Source organism: Oryctolagus cuniculus, chromosome 10 (assembly GCF_964237555.1).
Source record: "Oryctolagus cuniculus chromosome 10, mOryCun1.1, whole genome shotgun sequence".
NCBI lineage: Eukaryota > Metazoa > Chordata > Mammalia > Lagomorpha > Leporidae > Oryctolagus > Oryctolagus cuniculus.
In genome coordinates this window covers 51,486,357-51,511,401 of record NC_091441.1, presented here as the reverse complement: position 1 = coordinate 51,511,401, position 25,045 = coordinate 51,486,357, and the positions used below count along the sequence as shown (strand labels likewise).

Sequence of the window (25,045 nt, the reverse complement as noted above, 5' to 3'; positions counted from 1 at the left end):
CCATTTTTTTCATTTAAAATTTTTAAATATTTATTTTGAAAGAGAGAGAGCTTCCATTTGCTTGTTCGCAACAGTGAACCAGTGATGAAAATGTCAACAGTAGAGTCTGGGTGGGGCTGAAACCAGAAGCCTGGAACTCAATCTGGGTTTTCCAGGTGGGTGGCAGAGATCCAAGTACTTAGGCCAACACTTCCTGCCTCCCACGGTCTCTATTAGCAGGAAGCTGGAGTCAGGAGCCAGAACTGAGTATGGAACCCAAGCATTCTCATATGGGATGCAGGTCTCTTAACTGGTGTCTTAATCAGCAGTTACGCACTTGCCCCAGCCTGACATTTAGAATTAGAGTAGTTGGGACTTGGGCCTCTTCTGGTCTCCATTTATATTCCCTTCCTTCATGATCTTACTGAGTCCAGTGGGTTTAGAAATAATGTACCTATACCTATGTCTATCTAGCTACACCTTTTCCTTGAATTCTGGATTGAATATCCAGCTACTTATTCGATACATTCCCTTAGTACATTTTGTGTGCTATAAAAAAATACCTGAGCTTGGGTACTTTATAAAGAAAAAAGGTTTTTTTGGCTCACAGTTCCTGAGGCCCAGTGGGGCAACCACAACTGGTGAGGACCTCTGCTGCATCACAGCATGGCAGATGGCATCGCTTGGTGGGAGCTCATGAGAGAGTTTGTGGCCCTGGGTAAGAATTCTGCTTCTTACCAGGAGTTAGATTGGAAGATGCTGGGAGAGTTTGCGCAGCTATGTGGCATTATGTGATTTATACTTTAAAGCCTCACTCTGGCTGCTGTGTGTGAATAAACCAAGAGTACGAAGACAACAGTAGAGAGACCACATAAGGAGGCTATTGGTGAATCCAAGTGAGAGACCAGAGTGTTGTACACCAAGGTGATAGTGGAGGAAGTAGTAAACCATGGTCTAATTCTGGGGATATTTTGAAAGGCAGGTCAACAGTTTTCCTGATAGACCAAGTATTAAATATGAGAGAGAAGTTTTTAAAAGTGGCCCAAAGGTTTTGGCCAGAGCAAATTGAAAGTCTGAGTTGCCATTAATTGGAATAGGTAAGACTGCTGTGGTGGTTGGAAAATCAAGGATATTTTTATTTAATTCCTCAATGCAACAGTGTTAGGACCTAATTAAGAGATAATTAGGTCACGGGAAGCTCTACCCTCCTGAATGGATTAATCATATCTTGAGGGAATTCTAGCTCTTATGGGACTAGATTAGTACTCCTGATGGTGAGTTGTTATAAGCAAGCTAGCCCCTGCTCTGAATCTTTCTTGCTTCCTTTCTTTCCATGTGATATGTGTGTGTGTGTGTGTGTGTGTGTGTGTCTTTCAGCCTTTCTCTGCTTCTCTCTCTCTTTTTTTTTTTAAGGTGTATTTATTTAGTTGAAAGGCAGAGTTAAAGAAAGAGAGAGAGAGAGAGAGAGAGAGAGAGAATCTTTCATCTGCTGTTTTACTCCCCAAACAGCCACAATGGCCAGAGCTGGTCCAATCTGAAGCCAGGAGCCAGGAACTTCTTCCAGGTCTCCCATGTGGGTGCTGGGGCCTAGGCACTTGAGCCATATTCCGCTGCTTTCCCAGGCACATTAGTGGAGAGATAGATCAAAAGTAGAACAGTCAGGACACAAACTGATGCCCATATGGGATGCCTGTGTTACAGGCAGTAGCTTTACCCACTATACCACAACGCCAGCCCCTTCTCTGTCTTTCAAATAAATAAAAATAATTAATTAAAAATTTGAAAAAGATTTGGGGCTGATGCTGTGGTGTAATAGGTTAAGCATCAACCTGTGGTGCTAAAATCCCATATAGGTGAAGGTTCAAGTCTGGGCTGCTCCACTTCTGATCCAGCTCCTTGCTGATGGCCTGGGAAATGTCCAAGTGCTTGAGACCCTGCACCTGCATGGGAGACATGGAAGAAACTCCTGGTTCCTGGCTTCAGATCAGCCCAGCTGTTGTGGCCATTTGGGGAGTGAACCAGCGGATTGAAGACCTCTCTCTCTCTGTCTCTCCCTTTCTGTCTGTAACTATGCCTCTCAAATAAATAAATAAATCTTTAAAAATAATTCCTGGGGCTGTGGCATAGTGGGTAAAGCTGCCGCTTGCAGTGCCGGCATCCCATATGGGTGCCAGTTTGAGACCTGGCTGCTCCACTTCTGATCTAGCTCTCTGCTATGGCCTCTCTTCTGATCTAGCTCTCTGCTATGGAAGGCAGTGGAAGATGGCCCAAGTGCTTGGGCCCCTGCACTGCCGTGGGAGACCCATAAGAAGCTCCTGGCTTCGGATTGGTGCAGCTCTGGCGTTGCAGCCATTTGGGGAGTGAACCAACAGATGGAAAATCTCCCTCTCCCTCTCCCCTTCTCCTTTTCCCTCTCCCTCTCCCTCCACCTCACTGACTCTGCCTTTCAAAGAATAGGTCCAATTCCTTCATGCTTTTGTTTTAAAAAATTTTAAAGAGATTTATACTTGTACAGATACTTTTACTGACATGGAAAAAAATTATCATGGTGTATTGTCAGATGACAAAAGGATGTTATAAAATGGTATGTAAAGTATGGTCCACATGCCTGCCCCCTACAAGGGTATATGTTAATTACTGATTAGTATGAGGATTCCATCATATGAATGGGTTTCTCAAGTTTAGATCTTTCTACTGTATACAATTTTTTAGCAATATTATTTTAAATAGTAAAAACTTTTAAACGTGTCCCAGAATTTATTAAACCCTTAATGGAGGCATAAAAAATGGAAGGGGTAGGTGTTTGGCCTGTTAAGAAGCTGATGGGACCATCCACGCCCATGTTGGAGTGCCTGGGTTAGAGTCAGTTCCTCTCTAGATCCTGCTAATGTGCACCCTGAGAGGCAGCAGTTGATGGCTCAAGTGGTTGAGTCCCTGCTATACATGTGTGAGACCCAGATTCAGTTAATAGCTCCTAGCCTTAGCCTTAGCCTCAGCTGTTGCAGGAGTTGGGAGACTGAACCAGATGAAAAATCTACCCCCAACTCCCTTACCCTGGTCTGAGTCTCCCACCTGGGCAGCAGGGACCCAACTTCTTGAGCCGTCATCTGCTGCCTCCCATGGTGCATAATAGAAGGAAATTGGAATCAAAAGGGAGGCTTTTGATTTTGATGTGGGACATTGACATCCCTTGTGACAACTTAACCACTGTGCCAACCGTCTGCTCCCGAAGTTAAAACTTTTTAAGAGCTTCAGCCACATTCTTTTAAGAGGAAAGGAATGACAGAGTGAATCATGTTGTAAGAGTATGTTTTGTTGCAGAAATTATCAAAATGTTCTAATGAAAAAGCACACAGTGGACCAGGTTCAAGAGTACAGAACTTGAAGGTATTTGTTACTTTGGATTTTCTCAGGCAGATCATTTTTCAGCTGGTTTCATCCCACAGTCTTCTTCCTCTAAATTCTCCATGATAGGGGTCAGATTGTGGCACAGTGAGCTGAGCTGCCACCTATAATGCTGATATCCCATACTGGAGCACAGGTTTGAGTCCTGGTGGCTCCACTTCTGATCCAGCTTACTCTGAATGCACCTGGGAAAGCAGCAGAAGATGGCCCAGGTACTTGGGTTTCTGCCGCCCAAGTGGGAGACCAGGATGTGATATCGGAGACATACTCCCTTAATGAGCCAGTGGGTTCTTGCCTAATATTCAGAGAAGAATTCTGAATGCTAGCATAAATAAATGAGGCAGTATGATAAGTTTTAAGCTTTTATTTAGTGAGAGAAATACACAGGAGAGTGAGGGCCCTAACAGAGAGAGAAATCTGAATTCATACTGCATACCAGGAGCCAGCCACATGGAAGGGCATGCAGACCAGAAAGCATGGGGCGGGTAGCCTGAAGGCCATGTGCCTGAAGGTGCAGGGCAGCAAGGGCCTACAATGGTGAAAGAAGCAAAAGGTCAAAAAAAAAAAAAAAAAAAAAAAAAGGAACGGCTGGGCCCATGGTGTGCCAGGCCTTTAATCCACTTCCAAAGTGGAGTGGTTAATTACCCTGATTGACAGGTGAGTGCACAGATGTGGCCAGGTAAGGACATGAGGTCACACAGGAGCGTGATGAAGGTATGGTCTTCCAGTTCACAAACCTGATCAATTTTATCCTATATGCCTGCCTATAACAGATGGAGATCTGGGCTCCTGGCTTCTGCCTGGACCAGCCCTGGTCCAGATAGAAGACCTCTCTTTGTTTCTATTACTCTGTTTTTCATATAAATAAATACAAAAAAAATTCTACAGAGTAGCAAACTTTGGTTCATTTTCTGAAGAGACCTTAGGTACTTGAAAAGTCAAAAGGACAATGTGAATAATTTATATTGTCCACTCAATAACCATATCTATAGCCTTTGGTTTTGCCCAAGTTAAATTGTGTTATTCTTGTACATGCAAAATAGTGAAATATTGGAAGTATGAATATTATACATGTTCAGTTTTCTTTCACTACCTGATTTGATGAATATAAATATACATTTAATAACATAGTTCTTTTTTTTTAAAGATTTAATTTATTTATTTTAAAGAGTGAAATGACAGAGAGAAAGGGAAAGACAGAAAAAGTGAGATCTTCCATCTGCTGGCTCACTCCCCAAATGATTGCAACAGCTGGGGCTGGGCCAGGCCTAAGGCAGGAGCTTGGACTCCATCCTGCTCTCTTACATGTGTGGCAGGGGCCAAAGCACTTGGCCATCTTCTGCTGTTTTCCCAGGAGCATTAGCAGGAAGTTGAGCCAGAAGTGGAGCAACTGGGACTCAAGCACTCTGATATGGGATTCAGGCAGTATAAGCCTTGGCTTAACCTGCTGAGTCACAATGCTGGTCCCCATAGGTTCACTATTTAAAAGATAAATGAATACATATTTTTTCAACTTTTCTAATTTTACAAATAGTTTAACAGATCAACATAATAAAATCAAAATATTATCTTCCTCTTTCATTTTTTTAAAAGATTTTATTTATTTATTTGACAGGTAGAGTTACAGACAGTGAAAGAGGGAGAAAGGTCCTCCTTTCATTGGTTCACTCCCCAAATGGCTGTAACGGCCAGTCCGAAGCCAGGAGCCAGGTGCTTCTCCTGGTCTTCCATGTGGGTGCAGGGGCCCAAGCACTTGGGCCATCCTCCACTGTTCTCCCAGGCCACACCAGAGAGCTGGACTGGAAAAGGAGCAACCAGGACTAGAACCCGGCGCCCATATGGGATGCCAGCGCCGCAGGTGGAGGATTAACCTAGTGTGCCATGGCACCGTCCCCTCCCCTTTCATTTTTTACATGGAGATAAAATGCTGTATTTTGCCCTCCTCTGAGTATTGTTTTATTAAATTTTTATAGGAAGAAAATGTAAACAATGTTTTTAAACTCCAAATTCAGGACAGGGGTTATCAGTGCTGGGTAAGGAAGAGCAAAATCTTTGGAATTAGAAAGTTAAAGTTCCCATCAGCGAGACAGATGATAAAACAAGGATAAAGAATTAGAAGAAACCTTTTGCCTCGTTGCGCTCGTGAAAGCAAGATGGGCCACCAGCAGCTCTACTGGAGCCACCCTCGAAAATTCGGCCAGGGTTCCCGCTCTTGTCGCGTCTGCTCAAACCGGCCCGGCCTGATCCGGAAATACGGGCTGAACATGTGCCGCAGTGTTTCCGTCAGTACGTGAAGGACATCGGCTTCATTAAGTTGGACTAAGTCATTTCCTTGAATGGATCCTCCAAGACATTAGTGCTATGGGCAGTCATACCAGCTCTCTGTACATAAAATAAAGAACTTCAGTTCCTGACTGCTAAAAAAAAAAAAAAAAAAAAAAAAAAGAATTAGAAGAAAAACATGGGTGATCAATTTGAAGAGAAAGTATGCAGTGGTTCCTCAGCCAAGCCTCTTTGTAACTTGATTGAGGTTAATTGCATATCTAAACAAAGTATGAGGGTTGAGGGTGGATCTAATGGAAGTTTAGAAAGGAAGAATTTTCAAAGCATACTTTGAGTTTTCCTTCCACAAGTATTTATTGAACTATTTAGTTACTACACAGAAAGAGGAAAATCAAGGCTAAACCATCTGCCCAATGGGTGAGGCACAGAGCTAAGATTCAATTCCACTACACTACACGGAAAACATTTCACTGAAAATGTTGTGTGGCTCCACTCAATTCATTTACTTAGCAAATATTTATCAACTACTTTGTATGTTCAGAGTAGTTTGCCAGGACAGTGTGGGATATATGATGAATCAGACATTTGTGTAGTAGTGGAAAGAGATGTACTTTGGCATCTTACAGACTGGTTTGAGTTCAGCTTCTTGGATAAATTACTCTTTTAATTTGTTGTTAAGACATTAAAATGAGGCAGTTGTTTAAAAAAAAAAAGCCGTGTGTGTGTGTGTGTGTGTGTGTGTGTGTGTGTTTATTTGTGTGTAGATTTTCATAGAGACCAGCACTTGGGACACAAGAGAAGCTTAAAAGATTTTGCTTTCTTCTCCTCAACTCTACACTGAGGCAATTGCTAAGGTAAGTGCTCAGGTTGGGACGATTTAGATAAGGAGATGGGTTCTTGATTTGGACTGGTTGATGTGGGAGGCAGCAAAAGGAGTGAAAATGTGGAGATCTTGTGGGTAGGTCCTATTTATTCATGGGTGTTTATAGAAAGAGAGAAAATGAACTTAGATTGTCAGGTTGCTTCCTGTCTTAAGTCAGTTTGGGTCACTAAAACAGAAAAACCACAAACAGTGTGTATTTAAGCACAGACATTTATTTCCCACACTTCTGAAGGCTGGGAAGTCCACTATAAAGGCAGGTTGGGTATTTGGTGAAGGCTTCCTACACAGCAGTCTCTTCTTTTACTATAAACTCACAGGGAGTAAGAGGTTTCTCCTGGTTCTTTTAAAAAATATACTTAGTTTTGACAAATAAAAATTACCTATATTTATGGGGTACATGTGATGTTTTGATTTATATGCATTGTTGCATGACTAATGCAAATTAATTAAATCACTTCACATGCTTAACATTTTTGTGGTGGGTGGGGCCTCACAATTTAATCGCTACCTAGAGGGCCCACCTTCTAATACCATTAAGATTCCAACATATTAATTCTGAGGGAACACAAACATCAGACTACAACACCTATTTGCAAAATCTTCACTACAGTGTTATTTTCCACAGATGGACAATATCATGACAATAGCCTGAAATCCATGTTATGTTTTCTGACTAGATTATGGCCCGGGAAGTTTTTTCATGTTGGACGGTATTATTCATTCAACGAAATCCTTTCACTTAATCAGAGATTGCCTAGAGTTGAACTTCATATCGAAAGGAGCTGAAATCTAAGGAGATAGGACGCGAGACACAGTCCCAGTTTCCAAGAAGATGGACACCAAGACAACTGAAGTAAGTTTACAGGTACTACAGACATCAAAACACCAAGAAAAGATTTTCCATTTTAGGTTTCAGTCAGCTCAATCCTAAAACGACCTGAAAACAGGCACATTTTACAGACTCTAAAATAACGCGCCATTCTTATTTTCACCACGTCAATCGGCGTGTTAATTTTAGCAACGCTGAAGCGTGACTGAGTTCTCATTGACTTAACCTCCAAAATCAGCCCGCCACGTTTCCCACTGAGAAACAGAAGCCCGACGAACGGCTTCTTCAGGCTTCCCGAGAACCACGCAACTGGAGGCGCCAAGGACCGGAACGCTGTTGCCGCAGTTCTCCGGGAGCCGTCCGCACCTCCCACGTGACGAGCCTTTGCCCATCTTCCCCCCCTTCCCCCATTCCGGGCTAGATTCTAACGCCCTCCAGAGCCGTACCTAGTGACGTCACGAGCGCGATTCCGCCCCGTGGCCAATCAGGCGGCCGCATTCCGGGGAAGCCCGGGGTGGCGCTGGCGGCTTGGCGCGTGCGCGAGGGCTCCGCGTGGCTATATAAACATGGCTGGCGTGGCCGCGCAGCCTGGCTGAGCCTAGTGTGTGTAAGGGGGCTTTGGGGGCGCTCTGGGTCTGTAGTTTTGAAGTTTCTGGCGGGGGAACAGAAGCGAAGAGTTAGGTCCGGAGGTGGGAGCCTTTAGTGACGCCCTTCCGGAAGCCGCGGGCTCTGCTGCTGCGGGACCCGAGGCTGAGGTGCCCGGCTGAGCCGGCGCACGTGTGAACACCGGTGAGGGACCGGCAAGCGGCGGAACCGGTGGTGCTGTCCAGGGCCGCCCCAGCTCACGCGGACGCGGGGGGAAGGTCCGGGACGCGCGGGTCCTGCTGCCCAGTCGGCGTCCGCTACTTTCTGCCGCGGCCCCTGCGCCTGTCGCCCGCGATGCTGTGGAGCCCGAGCTGCACTGGAGTCGGCTGCCGCTTGCCAAGCCTCTCCTCTCCTCAGCTCCCGGAACGGCAGCGCCGCAGCTGCCGCTGATCCCCCAAGGGGATGCCCGCGGGCCTCACTGAACCGGCGGGCGCCGCTCCCCCAGCTGCTGTGAGCGCATCGGGGGCCGTGACCATGGCCCCTGCTGGGGCTCTCCCGGTTCGGGTGGAGAGCGCTCCCCTGGGCGCCGTGACTAAGGCGCCTGTTAGTGTCTGCGTGGAGCCCTCGGCGTCCCAGCCCCTGCGGTCCCCCGTGGGGACCCTGGTGACCAAAGTGGCTCCTGTCAGTGCTCTTCCTAAACTTAGCGGCGGCCCTAGGCTGCCTGCGCCTCAGATAGTGACCGTGAAAGCCCCCAACACCACGACCATCCAATTGCCGGCTAATTTGCAGCTTCCTCCAGGTAGGTGGATCGCCTTTTCCAGCCTCTTCAGTGGGTCCCCTCGCGGTGCCCCGGGAAGCCTCGCAGCTCTAGATGGCTGCTCCTAGCTGGTAGCGCTTAGAAACTCCGAGCCTAGAGGATCGATGCTAATCCTGACTTTGCTGGCTGCACCCGGGAAGCAGCCCGTGGGCAGTGATTTAGCTTTCGTCTTCGCTCGGTTCATATTTTAAGGAATCTTTTCACCTAAGTGACACTCAGCGCTGGAGCAGCATCTTTAGGAAGGTCCTGGAGGCACTGGCCCCTGGGTCGGGAAGTTGGACAGGAGATAGCCAAAGTTATTTTCTACGGGGAGAAAGAAGCGGTTGATATTTCCACACGCATGGATATTGTGATATCAAAAGTGCAATTTAAAATTTCTGTGTGTTAAGACTGAAAGGCAGTTTTCCATGTATGCCAGCCAGAGTGAGAGAACTGCTGTCTAGTACCAGAAACAAATGCTGCTTCCTGTACAAGTATGTGATGTGTTCCGAGTGTAACTTGCATTCAGGGAATCCCTCTCACAGGGAACAAGTGTCAGAGGTGACAGACACGGCAGAGAGGTGCAGTTGTTGGACTTGAAGGGATGTGTGACCACTGCTGTTCCTGAGTCTTTGCTTCTTTCTGGGGCTGTTTATTCATGATCCACACGGAGATTTTGCGTCGTGATAATTCTCATATTATGAATACGCTGAATGAAACCTGAGGGTTCGACCTTCTGTCTTTCCTCAACTGTGAAAGTCTCTTGGAATTTGTTTTCTGTTGATTTTGCTAAGCAGTCATTGGAACTCTGACCAGCAAAAATAGTAAAGCAGTGGAGACATTGATTCAAAAAGATTTTGGAAGCCCCTAGCAAAATGGCAGGGGCTCTTTCTTGTAGCTACTGGTGTACTTGGTCAGGAACATTTGGAATAGATTATGTTCTTTACTTTTGATGAAGTTCTGTCTCAGTTTATGGCCCACAAGGTGCACACAGTTGTTCAGGCTCTCTGCAGCACTGTGTACATTGCTTGCTGATTCTGAGTTGTCCTGTTGCATACAGACTCATACAATAAATTTCTGCCTGGTTACTGATTTGTTTAGAAATACTCAAAAGGAAGGAAGATAGGGAGGGAGGAAGGGAATATCATTATATTCTTAGAATTGTATCTATGAACTATATTGAATTTGTTTAAACTGAAAAAAGTTCACACACAAAAAAGTATTAGTATTAAGACAGAACTGTCAAGAGTGAAAATATTCCAATAAATTGGAACAGATTACTTATTGAGGGTTTACTGTTTACTATGCTAGATTCTTTTCCTATGTTATTTATATTTTATTTGTTGGACATAAAAGGCAGGTAGCAAACATGGAAAGAGGTCTCCATGGATAAATAATTTGCCCAGTGCCAGGCAACTCATAGGTATGTCAGAGGGAATTTGAATCTGGATCTGTTTAACTGTTTCCACAACACTGTGGTTACCGCTTGCTTGTATACTAAATAGCTCATTGTGTGTCATTGCTGAAAGGCAATTTAGAGAATTAGAGAGCCTAATGTTTGATTTTATATGCCAAGAAACCAAAACTGAAACTTGGCCTGGGCTAAATAGCAGGACTAAGAGAACAGCCTGATTATGTCCATTATATGACACTGAAATATTTTCTGTGGGGCCAACTTTTGGTTTAGTGGTTAAGACACTGGTGGGATACCTGCATTCCAAGTCAGAGTTCCTGAGTTCCAGTCCCAGCTCCTCTCCTGACTCCAGCTTCCTGCCAGTGTGAACATTGGGAGGCAACACGTATCTCAAGTACTTGGGTCCCTGCTACCCACCTAGGAAACATGGATGGGGTTCCCAGCTCCTGGCTTCAGTCCCTTGGTCATTGTGGGTATTTGGGGAGTGAACATGTAGATGGGTACTCTCTGACTCTCTGCCCCTCAAATAAAAGAAATTTGAAAAGATAATTTTTATGCTATTGACCATGGAAAACCCCCCTCACAAAAGAAAGGAGATAATTTGTCTTTAGGAATTGTTGATGGGGCCAGCACCATGGTGTGGCCAGTGGGGCTGCTGCCTGTTGCACTGGCATCCGTATGGGATCTGGTTCCTGTCCCCAGCTGTTCCATTTCTGATCCAGCTCCCTGTTGATGTCCTGAAAGGGCAGCAGAGTGCTTGGGCCCTTGCCCCTATGTGGGATACTGAAAGAAGCTCCTGGCTCCTACCTTCGGATTGACCCAGCTCTGGCCGTTGTGGCCATTTAGAGGGTGAACCAGTGGATGGAAGATCTTGCTCCCTTTCTGTCTCTCTCTAACTCTGCACTTCAAATAAATAAATAGATCTTAAAAAGCAAAGAAAAGTTCGTGGGAAAAGGATTTAAAAGATAAGTTCATTTAAAAAAAAGGAATTTTAACAGAAGAGGTGGAGAGGTGCTTTGTCAAGCTACTTTTGGGAATCTGCTGGTGTGTAGGTGAAAAGCACACTAATACATTTGTGCACTTATTGGCACAGAATAGGATAATCAACAGCTGAAGAATGATTTGAAAACACCAATAAAAGTAATTTATAAAAAAGGTTATAAATCTTGTGCTATTCCTTGTGTAGTGAGGATTAAAAGTTGATTTCTCAGGGATGCTTAAATAATACATATCAATTCTTCATTTTCTAATGCAATGAATAGTTCAATTTCTTTTTATTTCAGAGTTCTCTATGAACAGAATTGATCTTAAAAAATATACATATGTTGGGACCAGCACTGTAGTATAGAGGCCTAAGCCTTCATCTGCAGTGCCATCATCCCTTATGGGTACCGATTCGAGTACCGGCTGCTCCACTTCTGATCCAGCCCCCTGCTAATGTGCCTGGGAGAATAGCAGAGGATGGTCCAAGTACTTGGGCCCTGCGTCCATGTGGGAGACCTGAAAGAAGCTCCTGGCTCCTGGCTTTGGCCTTGGTCATTGGGACCATTTGGGGAGCAAACCAGCAGATGGAAGATCGATCTCTCTCTCTCTCTGTCTCTCTCTCTTTCTCCTTCTATCTCTGACTTTCAAATAAATCTTTTAAAATATATGTATGCAAGACAGATTTTTCTAGGGAATAGAGACTAGAAATAAAAAGTATATGTAGGGGACATTTTGAGGAATTGTAAGGTCTTTGGTAATCCTTTTAGTCTTCTCATTTGTGAACATTCTATTTTTAGGCCAAACTGTTGCCCTTTACCTTTTGGGTATTCTGCATCTCTTCTATCACTTATTTGAGAGTGATGAGCAAGGACTTGGTGATGTCTTCCATGTCATTAGCTGTGACAGATTGTTTATGACAGTCATGTTGTACAAAAGTTTATGAAAGTTACTTGGGAAGCAGTTGAGGTCTTTGTTCATCAACCTTTTTCCTTACTGAAGCACAGCATAGAATTTGCATGTTCTTTCTCCAGTTCTTGCACTGGTCTCTGGATAAGATAGTGTTTTTTTTTTTTTTTTCCTGTCTACTCTGGCTTTATCAAAGGGATGGAGCCTACATGATCATCAGCTGCACTGTTCTCAAAGTGCTGCTGGATTTCAAGAAATGAGGCTGTTTTCTTCAGTGTTCACCATACTCCATCTACTGTTTGGATTGCAAAGGCTGTGGGGTCAGCTTAACACATAAGTGTTAGTGGCATTTTTTTTTTCTTTTTAAAAGATTTAATTTGTTGACAGAGAGGGAGACAGAGGGACAGAGAGGGAAAGACAGATCCTTCCATCTGCTGGTTCGTTTCCCAAATGACTGAAACAACCAAGGTTGGGCCATACTGAAACCAGGAGCCGGGAACTCCATCCAGGTCTCCCAAATGAGTGGCAGAGACCCAAGCACTTTGGCCATCTTCTACCGCTTTCCTAGGTGCGTTAAGCATGGAGCTGAATTGGAAGTGGAGCAGCAGGGACTCAAACCAGTGCTCACATGGGATGCCAGCATCTCAGGCAGTGGCTTAAACTGCTGTGCCACAACACCAGCCTCTGCTTTCCTTTTTGATTAAAAGTCCTGAAGAGGCAGGGATTGTATGTCACTTTAGTTGTTCTTCCCAGGGCCTAGGAAGTTGCTTGACTGAAAGCAGACACGTGTAGACAGAGTAGGGGGCAATAGAATTGAAGCCCTTGGGGCTGGCGCTGTGGTGCAGTGGGTTAATGCCCTGGCCTGAAGTGCTGGCATCCCATATGGGCGCCAGTTCGAGATCTAGCTGCTTCACTTCCGATCCACCTCTCTGCTATGGCCTGGGAAAGCAGTAGAAGATGGCCCAAGTCCTTGGGCCCCTGCACCCACGTGGGAGACCTGGAAGAAGCTCCTGGCTCCTGGCTTCGGATTGGCGCAGCTCCGGCTATTGCAGCCAGTTGGGGAGTGAACCAGCGGATGGAAGACCTCTCTCTGCCTCTTCTCTCTCTCTGTAACTCTGACTTTCAAACAAATAAATAAATCTTAAAAAAAAAAACCTGAAGCTCTTAAAGGATTCTGAAGGTCATCACACATATCATTTCTTTACTTATCCTTTTAAAAAAAAAAAATTATTTATTTATTTGAAAGGCAGAGTTACAGAGAGGCAGAGGCAGAGATAGAGAGGTCTTCCATCCACTGGTTCACTCCCAAAATGGCCGCAATGGCCAGAGCTGGGCCAATCCAAAGCCAGGAGCCAGGAGCTTCCTCTGGGTCCCTTACATGGGTGCAGGGGCCCAAGAACTTGGGCCATCTTCCACTGCCTTCCCAGTCCATAGCAGAGAGCTGGATCAGAAGTAGAGCAGCTGGGACTTGAATTGGCGCCCACATGGGATGCCGGCACTACAGGCAGCAGCCTTACCTGCCACACTTTTTTTTTTTTTTTTTTAAGATTTACTTATTTATTTGAAAGAGACAGAGATTGATTGATCGTGAGTCTATTGGTTCACGCCCCAAATAGTTGGAATGTTCAAGGCTGGGACAGGCTGAAACCAGGAGCTAGGAACTGCCATCCTACATGGATGGCAGGGGTCCAAACACTTGGGCCATCATCTGTTGTCTTCCCAGGCCCATTACCAGGAATGGCATTAGCAGGAGTGCTGGATTGGAAGCAGAACAACCAAGACTCAAACTGACACTGCAATATGGGATAATAGCGTTGCAAGTGGCAGCTTAATCTGCGCTGCAACGTCAGCAGCCATTTCCCCTTCTTTGATATTACTTTATGATTGGAGGTTTGGAGTTTCTTCTATTTGTTCATACCACTTATACTAAGTTAATGTGAACTATAGTATGCCCATTATGGTTTATGACACTAGGAACTTAGTCCTTCCATCTAACTCTGACTTGGTACCCATTATCTCAACTCCCTCTATTCCTTCACTCACCATTCTGTGATTTTTTTTTTCAAGCTTCCACATATGAGGGAGAACATACTGTATTTGTTTTTCTGTGCCTGGCTTCTTTAACTTCACATGTTCTGCAGTTCCATTCATTTTGTTGTAAATGAGAAGATTTCATATTTTTAAATGGCTGACTGGTATTCCATTGTATGTATGTATGTATCACATTTTCTTCATTCATCTGATGATGGACACTTTGGTTGATTCTGTATTTTGGCTATTATGAACAGTATTTGAATAACATGCAGGTATCTTTTTTTAAATATATTATTTATTTTTTATTTATTTTTTATTTTTTATTTTTTTGACAGGCAGAGTGGACAGTGAGAGAGAGAGACAGAGAGAAAGGTCTTCCTTTGCCGTTGGTTCACCCTCCAATGGCCGGCGCGCTGCAGCCGGCGCGCTGCAGCCGGCGCACCGCGCTGATCCGATGGCAGGAGCCAGGAGCCAGGTGCTTTTCCTGGTCTCCCATGGGGTGCAGGGCCCAAGCACCTGGGCCATCCTCCACTGCACTCCCTGGCCACAGCAGAGAGCTGGCCTGGAAGAGGGGCAACCGGGACAGAATCCGGCGCCCCGACCGGGACTAGAACCCGGTGTGCCGGCGCCGCAAGGCGGAGGATTAGCCTAGTGAGCCGCGGCGCCGGCCCTTAAATATATTATTTTAAAGATTTATTTTATTTGAGAGGCAGAGGCTGAGAGAGAAAGGTCTTTCACTTGCTGGTTCACTCCTCAAATGGCCTCAATAGCCGGGGCTGGGCCGATCTGAAGCCAAAAGCCAGGAGCCAGGATCATCTTCTGAGTCTCCCATGTGGGTGCAGGGTGCCAAAGACTTGGGCCATCTTTTGCTGCTTTCCCAGGAAAATTAGCAGATAGCTAGATTGGAAGTGGGGCAGCTGAGACTCAAACTGGTGCCCATGTGGGATGCTGGCACTGCAGCCAGCGGCTTTACCCTTTATGCCACAGCACTGGCCCCACAGGTATCTCTGATAATAATTATTCCATGTCTTTTGGGTATATGCCCAATAGTGGGTTTGCTGCGCCATATAGCAGTTCTAGTTTTTAAAGAAATCTCCATACTGTTTTCCCATAATGGCTGCACTAATTAACACTGCCATCCACTGTGCATAAGAGCTTCCTTTTCCTCCTCCCCTCCTCCCTCCTTTCCCCCTCCTCTTTCCCCTCCTCCCCCTTCCCCCTCCTCCTCTTCCCCTCCTCCCTCTCCTCCCCCTCCTTCTCTCCCCCTCCTCCCACTCCTCCCCCCTCCTCCCTTCCCTCTCCCTCCTCCCTCCCTCCAAGGGACAGAAACAGCATCTGGTCCTAGAGGAGACCAGGCTGAGTGCCCAAGTGGGACCCTGGCTTTGAGGAAGTGCCCAGGGTTTTTTAAGGCATTCTATGGGTGTGCCCATTGGAAAGAGGGTTTCACATACTGTATGTTGATTGCCATGGGGCTCATGGAGGTAGTGGGGGTCTCCTGGAAAAAAGCCTGACTCTCCCCAGGGGCTCAGCCCCTTCCTCTACCAGCTCTGGGTGAAAGATTGGAATCACCTTGATGGTGTGATTTAAAACCGCAAGGTCACACATGCATCACAGAAGCTATTAGTGGGGTAGATGCTGTTTGGTCTGGAGACAAGCTTTCCAGCCACTGCTGGCAACCTGCTTGTGAAGGACTTTCTGCCTATGTCTGAGGAGCCACTGGATGGCCTCAAAAGTGCTACAATTTTTTGTGTATTGATTTTTTAAAAAATATTTGTTTTATTTATTTGAAAGAGTTACAGAGAGAGATAGAGACAGAGAGAGAGGTCTTCCATCCACTGGTTCTTTCCCCAGATGGTTGAAACGGCCAGAGCTGCGCCGATCCGAAGCCAGGAGCTTCTTCCAGGTCTCCCATGTGGGTGTAGGGGCCCAAGGACTTGGGCCATCTTCTATTGCTTTCCCAGGCCATAGCAGAGAGCTCGATTGGAAGAGGAGCAGCTGGGACTAGAACTGGTGCCCAGATGGGATGCCGGCGCTTCAGGCCAGGGCTTTATCCTGCTATACCACAGCACCAGCCCCGATTTTCTTTTTTTTTTTTTAAGATTTATTTTTTATTTCTGTGAAATGCAGAGTTACACACACACATACACACACACATACGGAGCGGGAGAGAGAGAGAGAGATTGATCCATCCATCCATCCTCCATTCGCTGGTTCATTCCCCAAATGGCTGCAACAACTGAACAACTGGTACTGGGCCAGGCTACAGCCAGAAGCCACAAGCTTCTTCTGGGTTTCCTACGTGGGTGCAGGGGCCCAAGCACTTGGGCTATTTTCCTGCTGTTTTCCCAGGTGCACTAGCAGGGAGCTGGATCTGAAATAGAGTACCCGAGTTTCAAACCAGTGACAATATGTGATATTTGCATCACAGGTGGAGGCTTACCCTGCTATACCACAATACTGGCCTCTTGTGTAGATTTAATATCTTGTGACTTTCCTGAATTAGTTTATCAGTTCATATAGCTTTCTGCTGGAGTGTTTAAGGTTTTCCATACACAGAATCATGCCATCTGAAAATGTACCTAATTTGACTTCTTCCTTTCTAATTTTCACTATCTTTTTCTGAATTGCTCTTGCTAACACTTCTAATACTATATTAAATAAGAGTGGTGGAAATGGATGTCTTTGTCTTATTTAAAATTTTAGGGAAAATATTTTCAGCTTTTCCTTGTTCGGTGTGATATTTTCTGTTGTATTGTCATATATGGCCTTTATCACTTTGAGGTATGTTCCTTCTGTGCCCAGTGTGTTAAGAGTTTTTATAATGAAGGGTTGTTGAATTTTAACAAATGTTTTTCTTTCCATCTATTGAAATGATCATATGGTTTTTGTTCTCCATTCTGTTGACATGATTCATGATATTTATTCATTTGTGAATATTTTGTTGAAGTTTTGCAACTATGGTCATCAAGGATATTGGTATGTAGTTTTCTAAAAAAAAAAAGATTTTACTTATTTGAGAGGCAGAGTTAGAGAAAGATCTTCCATCCACTTGTTCACTCCCCAAATGGCCCCAACAACCAGGGCTGGGCCAGGCTGAAGCCAGGAGCTTATTCCCAGTTTCCCACATTGGTGCAGGGGCCCAAGCACTTGGGCCATATTCCACTGCTTTTCCAGGCCGTTAGCAGAGAACTGGATTGGAAGAGGAGCAGCCAGGACAAGAACTGGTGCTCATATAGGATGCTGGTGCCACAGGCAAAAACTTAGCCTACTATATCACACTGCTGGCACTGATGAGAGACTTTTAATTACTGCTTCAATATCATTACTTCCTGATCTGCCTAGATTTTCTGCATCTTGATTTAATCTTGGTGGGTTGTATGTATCCAGGAATTTTCCATTTCTTTGAGGTTTTTCAACTTGTCAGCACATAGTTGTTTATTGTAGTTTCTTGTATGCTGTATATTTCTTTTTCTTTTCTTTTCTTTTTTTTTTTTGACAGAGTTAGAGAGAGAGAGAGAGAGAGAGAGAGAGAGAAAGAAAGGTCTTCCTTTTTCCATTGGTTCATCCCCCAAGTGGCTGCTATGGCTGGCGCGTTGTGGCCAGCGCACTGCGCCGATCCAAAGCTAGGAGCCAGGTGCTTCTCCTGGTCTCCCATGCAGGTGCAGGGCCCAAGCACTTGGGCCATCCTCCACTGCACTCCCGGGCCACAGCAGAGACCTGGGCTGGAAGAGGAGCAACTGGGACAGAATCCGGTGCCCCGACTGGGACTAGAACCCCGAGTTCCAGCACCGCAGGCGGAGGATTAGCCTAGTGAGCCGTGGCACCGGCATCTTTTTTTTTTTTTAAGATTTATTTATTTATTTGAAAGTCAGAATTACATAGAGAGAGGAGAGAGATCTCCCATCCACTGGTTCACTCCTCAAATGGCTGCAATGACCAGGGCTGAGCCAAGCTGAAGCCAGGAGCCAGGAACTTCTTCTGGGTCTTCCACATGGGTGGCAGGGGCCCAAGCATTTGGGTCATCTTCCTCTGCTTTCCCAGGTGCATTAGCTGGGAGTTGGATCGGAAGTAGAGCAACAGCACTGGCTCATGCTTCATATTTCTGTGGTAGCAGTTATAATTTTTTTGACAGAGTTAGAGAGAGAGAGGAGAGAAAGGTCTTCCTTCCGTTGGTTCACCCCCCAAGTGGCTGCAACGGCCAATCTGAAGCCAGGAGCTTCTTCCCGGTCTCCCAGGCAGTGCAGGGGCCCAAGCACTCGGGCCATCCTCCACTGCACTCCTGGGCCACAGGAGAGAGCTGGACTGGAAGAAGAGCAACTGGGATTAGAACCTGGTGCCCATATGGGACGCCGGTGCTGCAGGTGGAGGATTAACCAAGTGAGCCAAGGCACCAGCCCTAATGTCTCTTTTTTCAATTCTAATTTTATTTGAGTTTTTTTTTTTTTTTCTGTTAGTCTGGCTAAAGCTTTGTCTATTTTGTTTATCTTTTCAACAGTATCAATCTTTCATTTTGTTGATATTTTTGTGTTTTTTTTTAGATTCAATACTATTTATTTTTGCTTTGATGTTTATCATTTCTCGCCTCCTCTTGATTTTGAGGTTTTTTTGTTCTCCCTTTTCTAAGTTCATTCTTTTTTTTTTTTTAAGATTTTATTTATTTGTTTGAGAGGTAGAGTTGCAGACAGACAGAGGGAGAGACAGAAAGAAAGGTCTTCCATCTACTGGTTCACTCCCAAAATGGTTGCAGCGGCTGGAGCTGGGCTGATCCGAAGCTAGAAGCTTCCTCTGGGTCTCCCACTCAGGTGCAGGGGCTCAAGCACTTGGGCCATCTTGTGCTTTCCCAGGCCATTAGCAGAGAGCTGGATCAGAAGAAGAGCAGCTGGGACATGAACTGGTGCCCATATGGGATGCCAGCACCATAGGTGGAAGCTTAGCCCACTATGCCACAGCGCCAGCCTCCAGCTTTTCTGTTCTTGTGATGGCATCATAATATTGTCAGTATTTCTGCTTTTTAATGTATGCACTTACTGCTATACTTTCCCTCCTGATAGTTTACTCTTGATCTTTCCCACATATTATGTTATGTTTTCATTTTCATGAAATTTTTTTACTTTCTTTTTAATTTCTTCAGGGAAATGAATTGGCCATTCAGGAGCATGCAGCTTCCATGTATTTGTAAATTTTCTATTCTTGTTGATACCTAGTTTTATTCCTTTGTGGTCTGAGAAGATATTTGTTATCATTTCAGTGTTTTTTTTTTTTTCTTTAACTTACTGAAACTTGATCAGTAGATTATATGGTCTATCCTAGAAAATGTTCCATGTGCTGCTGAGGAGAGTATATTTTCTGTAGCTGTTGTGTGAAATGTTGTGTAAGCATCTGCTAGGTCTATTTGCTGTATAGGAGGCTTCAACTCTGATATCCCTTTGTTGACTTTCTGTCTGGATGATCCGTCCATTGATGACAGTTGGGTATTTTTTTTTTTTTTTTTTGACAGGCAGAGTGGACAGTGAGAGAGAGAGACAGAGAGAAAGGTCTTCCTTTGCTGTTGGTTCACCCTCCAATGGCCGCCGCGGCTAGCGCGCTGCAGCCGGCGCACTGCGCTGATCCGATGGCAGGAGCCAGGTACTTCTCCTGGTCTCCCATGGGGTGCAGGGCCCAAGCACTTGGGCCATCCTCCACTGCACTCCCTGGCCACAGCAGAGAGCTGGCCTGGAAGAAGGGCAACCGGGACAGAATCCAGCGCCCCAACTGGGACTAGAACCCGGTGTGCCAGCGCCGCAAGGCGGAGGATTAGCCTAGTGAGCCGCGGCGCCGGCCAACAGTTGGGTATTGAAATCCCCAACTTGGGGCCTGTGTGGTGATGTAGTGGTTAAGCTATCACCTATGATGCAGGCATCCCATGTGGGTCCTGTTTGAGTCCCTGATGCTCTAGTTCTGATCCAGCTCCCTGCTAATGTGCCTGGAAAAGCAGCAGAAAATGGCTCAAGTGCTTGGACCCCTGCCACCCACGTGGAAGACCTAGAAGAAGCTCCGGGCTCCTGGCTTCCACCTGGCCTATTCCCAGCTGTTACAGCCATTTGGGGAGTAAGCCAGTGGATGGAAGATTCTCGCGCTCGCTCTCTCTCTCTCTCTCTCTTTCTCTCTCTTTCTGTGTGTGTCTCCCTTTTGCTCTCTGTAACTCTGCCTTTCAAATAAATAAAATATATCTTAAAAAAAGGAAAAAAGAAATCTCTCTCTTCTGGTATTGGCATCTATCTCTCCTTTTAGGTCTAATAATATTTGCTTTACATAGTTGTATGATCTTGTGTTTGGTGCATATATATTTATGATTGTTATATCTTCTTGCTGCATTGATCCTCGTAACAATATATAATGTCCTTTTTTGTCTTTTTTAACAGTTTTTAAAAATGATCTTTTTAAAATATTTATTTATTTTGAAAGGTAGTTACAGAGAGAGAGAGGTCTTCCATCTGCTGGTTCACTCCCGAAATGGCCACATTAATCGGGGCTGGGCTGATCTGAAGCCAGGAGTCAGGATCTTCTTCTGGGTTTCCCACATGGATGCAGAGGCCCAAGCACTTGGGCTATTCTTTGCTGCTTTCCCAGGTGCATTAGCAGGGAGTGGGATTGGAAGTGAGGCAACTGGACTCGAATCGGCACCCATATGGATGCCAGCATTGCAGGCGGCGGTTTTACCTGATAAACCACAGCTCCAGCTATTCTTTTTATGGTTTTTGGTTTGAAGTCTTTTTTTTTTTTTTTGACAGGCAGCGTGGACAGTGAGAGAGAGAGAGACAGAGAGAAAGGTCTTCCTTTGCCGTTGGTTCACCCTCCAATGGCCGCCGCGGCCGGCGCACTGTGGCGGGCGCACCGTGCTGATCCGAGGGCAGGAGCCAGGTACTTATCCTGGTCTCCCATGGGGTGCAGGGCGCAAGGACTTGGGCCATCCTCCACTGCACTCCCTGGCCACAGCAGAGAGCTGGCCTGGAAGAGGGGTAACCTGGACAGAATCCGGCGCCCCGACTGGGACTAGAACCCGGTGTGCTGGCGCCGCAAGGCGGAGGATTAGCCTAGTGAGCCGCGGCGCCAGCACTTAAGTCCGTTTTATCTGATATGATACTTAAGTTCATTTTTGGTTTCCATAAGTTTTTTCCAAAAATTTTTTTCCAACTCTTGCTTGTCTATGTGTATCTTGACGTGAAATGTAAGTTTCTTGTAGGTGGCATGTAGCTGGGTCATCGTCTCTTTTTTTTTCCCCATTCTACCAACTTATGACTGGGGTATTTTCTTTTAAGATAGATTTATCTATCTATCTGTATGAAAGGCAAAGCAACAGAGAGAGATGAGAGACAGCGAGAGCTATTTCTTGTGCTGGTTCATTCCCCTAAGTGACCATAACAGCCAGGGCTGGGCCAGGCAAAATCTAGGAACTAGGAATTCCATTTTGGTCTCCCACATGGGATGCATTTGCAGGAAGCTGGATGGGAAGTGAAGTAGCTGGGACTTTAACTAGCATTCCAGTGTGGGGTGCCAGTATTACAAGTAGTGTCTTAACCCTCTGTGCCACTTGACTAGGGAATCTAATCTATTTACATTGAAGGTTATATTGATAGATAAGAACTAAGTACTGTTATTTTGTAAATTGCTTACTGATTGTTTTATATATTCTTTGTTTTTGTTTTCTGCCTTTCATTATGTGTCTGTGTTTTGTAGCTTTCTGTCATGGAAGAATAGATTCTCTTTTGTGTATCTTCTGTGTTATTGTATTTTGTATGGTGGGGTGTTTTCTTGATGATTACGTTTAATGTAGTACTCCCTTCAGGATTTCTTGTAGGGCTGAACTAGGTATGTTGGATTTTCTCATTCTTTATTTGGGACATACTTTATTTGTCCTTCCCTTCTAAAGGTTAACTTCCATGGATATGGTAGTATTTTTTTTTCAAGGCCTTGTATATATCATCCTAATTTTTTCTTGCTTGTAGGCTTTCTTCTGAGAAGCTAAGAAGTCTGCTATTAGTTGAACTGATTTTCTTTAGTCGTACCTTGATGTTTTTCTCTTACTGTCTTTAGGATTATTTCCTTTTGAAAATTTGCCTATAATATGCCTTGGAGAAGGTGTGTGTGTGTGTGTGTGTGTGTGTGTGTGTGTGTGTTTTCCTCCCTTTTTGAGTTGAATCTGCTTGGGTCCTTTGAGCTTCCTGTGTCTGAATGGCCATATTTGTTTCAAGACTTGGGAAGTTTTCAACTGTTATCTCATTAAATAGGGTTTTAATGCCTTTTTCCTTTTCTTTTTCTTTAGGAATCCCTATAATATGAATATTTGTTCACATAATGGTATCCCACATGTCTTGTAGGCTTTCTTCATTCTTTTAAATTCTTTTCACTTTATTTTTGTCTGACTGGGTTATCTCAAAGTCTTGTCCTCCAGATCAGAATTTTTTTCTTCTGCCTAGTGTATTCTGTTACTAATGCTCTTGATTGTGTTTTTATTTCATTGGTTGAAATTTTTACCTCCAGAATTTCCAATTCTTTTTGATGATTCTCTTGAATTTCTCATTCATGTTCTGCATTGTTTTTCACATTTCTTTGAATTGTCTATCTGTATTCTCTTGCATCTCATTGAGTTTCCTTAGGATCATTATTTTGAATTCTTTTTCAGGCAGTTCATAGAGTTCCTTGAAGTCTAAGGATCTATTTCTGGAGAACTGTTATGATCCTTTGGAGGTGTCATGCTTCCTTCATGTTTACTGTTTCCCTGTGTTGGTATCTGTACATCTGGTGTAACAATTCCTCTTTCCTTATGGAAGAGCATTGGTTGGAAAAATTTTTTGTTTAGATGGGATGCAAGGTATCACTTGGGTTGTTGCTTTGGGTTTGGTGCTAGGTGAACCCAGAAGTGTAACCTCTGAATGATTTCTTCAGCTGTAATCAGCATCAGTGGTGTCTGTGAGAGCTACAGGTATCTAATCTGCAACAGTTTGTGGAGTATGACTTTAAAGTGGATGTGAGCTTTCAAAGGGGTGTGTCTTCAGGCCCCAAAGAGTTGGGTGTCAGTCATACTAGGGTTTGTGATGACAGTAGCCACATTCCTCATGCTGTGGGACTCAGGGGAGGCTGTCCACTTGTCCCACCAGGCAAGCATGAGTGATACCAGTGTTTGTGGCACCAATAACTGTGGCTCTGTAACTGTGTTTTGTGGATGAGACCTTCAGTTCTGCTGGGTGGGCAAAGGTGATCCTGTGGCTTATAGTACCAAAAGCTCCAACCCCAGCTCTAGAGGATTTGAAGAGGATTTTGCTCCGTTCCCTTGGAATATGATAGGTGTGGACCTGGAGCAGTGGAATGCAGGTAAAGTCTTCCCTAGGTTCTGCAGGTGGGTCCTGATGACTCTGAGAAATAAAATGCTAGTAGTCACAGTCTTGGAGCTGCATGTGTCCCATGGGAAAAATATAGTTTTTGCTGGGGATTATACACTAACTGACACAAGCCTGGATCAATGGGATGCAGATAGGGCCTCCCCCAGACACCACAGAACAAGCACGGATGTTCCTGGAACTTAAAGAGCCAGCAGTCGCAGTCCCAGAGCTGCAGGATACAGTGGAAACCTTATGTTGGTCCCTTGGGGTAAACTCAAGTGATTGTGGAATATAGCTCCAACAGTCACAGACACAGAGCTATAGGACCCAGATGGTACCTTATTCAGGTCCCACAAGTGATCTCATGTAATAATGGGGAATGTGTACCGACAGGTGCAGACCTGGAACAAAGGAATGCAGATAAGGCCTTCCCTAGATCCCACAGGGAGCACACGTGTACCTGGGACTTTCAGAACCAATAGTCATAGTCCCAGAGCTGCAGGATACAGTGGGGCTCTTATCCAGTTTTCACAATTTGAGCACAGGTTATGCTGGGGAGTATGAACTGGCAGCTGCCAGTCTGAAGTGGAGGAATGTAGATAGGGCCCTCCAGGTCCCACCACTGAGTGCCAGTTACTCCAGTGATTGTAGCACCAACAGCTACAATCTCAGAGCTTCAGGAAGCAGAAGGGACTGCCTTCAGTTCCCAAGTGCAAGAGTAACTCTAGGGCTTGTACACTGGCTACCCAGATCCTGTGCTAAGAGATGCAGAAGGGCAGTTCCTCAAGTCTGTTCCTCTTGGCTTGTATATTGACTGCTGCTGGCCCTGAGTCCCAATAAGCAAAGGGGGATTTCTGAGATTGTGAAGACTGAGCAAATGTGGCTTCACAGCTTGTGCCCAGCAATTCTGCAGCTGCAGCAGAGGGGCCTGCTCTTAGCCCTGTGAAACACCCTGCCACTGGCTCTGGAGGCTTCTAGTAGTGATGAAGCTGCTTGCTTTCCCCGAAGACAGAATGAAGTTTAACACTGTCTACTGCAGCAGCTTGGTTCTAGGGCTTAGAGATAGAGGATTCAATCCTCTGTTGGAGCAAAGCAGTCACATGGCCCCAGCCAGCTTTCTAGACTGGATCTAAAGCCGGTATGGACTGTGGAATTCTCTTGTAGTTATGGTTGCTGGTGTGCAGTGATGGTAGGAGTTGCAGAAATTTGTTGTGTTTTCTCAACAAGATGGAGTCCCTCAGCTGGGGAACCAAGGTAGGAACTGCGGTGTGGTTTTTAACTCTCTAGGCTGATTTGTGGAGTCTCTGCTGTTTAGAGTTCCCATCACCCTTCCTCCCTCTCCCCCTCCCTCTCCCCCTCCCTCCCTTCCCAGAGTGACAGAAAAGAAGGAGAGGGAGGGAGGGAGAAAAACAATGTCTTCCATCCACCAGTTCGCTCTGCAAATGGCCACCTGCCCCCTAAGAACTTTAAAATTAAAACAGATTATCTCATGTGTGAGTATATTGTCTCATTTAACTCCTTTAACAATCCTGCAAGGTAGCTGTTTCCTAGTCTTTGAACATAAATTGTTTTTCTGTTTGTTTAGATC

The 25,045-nt window shown here is 45.2% G+C and overlaps 1 protein-coding gene and 1 pseudogene across 2 annotated transcripts in view; both read left to right on the top strand.

Moving 5' to 3' along the window:
- Positions 1-5,488: 5,488 nt before the first annotated feature.
- Positions 5,489-5,785, top strand: LOC100340834 (small ribosomal subunit protein uS14-like; annotated as a pseudogene).
- A 2,148-nt stretch (positions 5,786-7,933) lies between these two features.
- The window catches only part of TAF4B (TATA-box binding protein associated factor 4b), a 135,810-nt gene continuing 118,698 nt past the window's right edge, over positions 7,934-25,045 (top strand). The window contains exon 1 of one of the 2 annotated variants that reach the window (XM_008261165.4): positions 7,934-8,763. In XM_008261165.4, coding sequence (XP_008259387.1) covers positions 8,427-8,763 — 337 coding nt within the window. In that variant the 5' untranslated portion in view covers positions 7,934-8,426. The remainder of the gene's footprint in view (positions 8,764-25,045) is intronic. The other variant, XM_002713611.5, reaches the window with a different exon arrangement.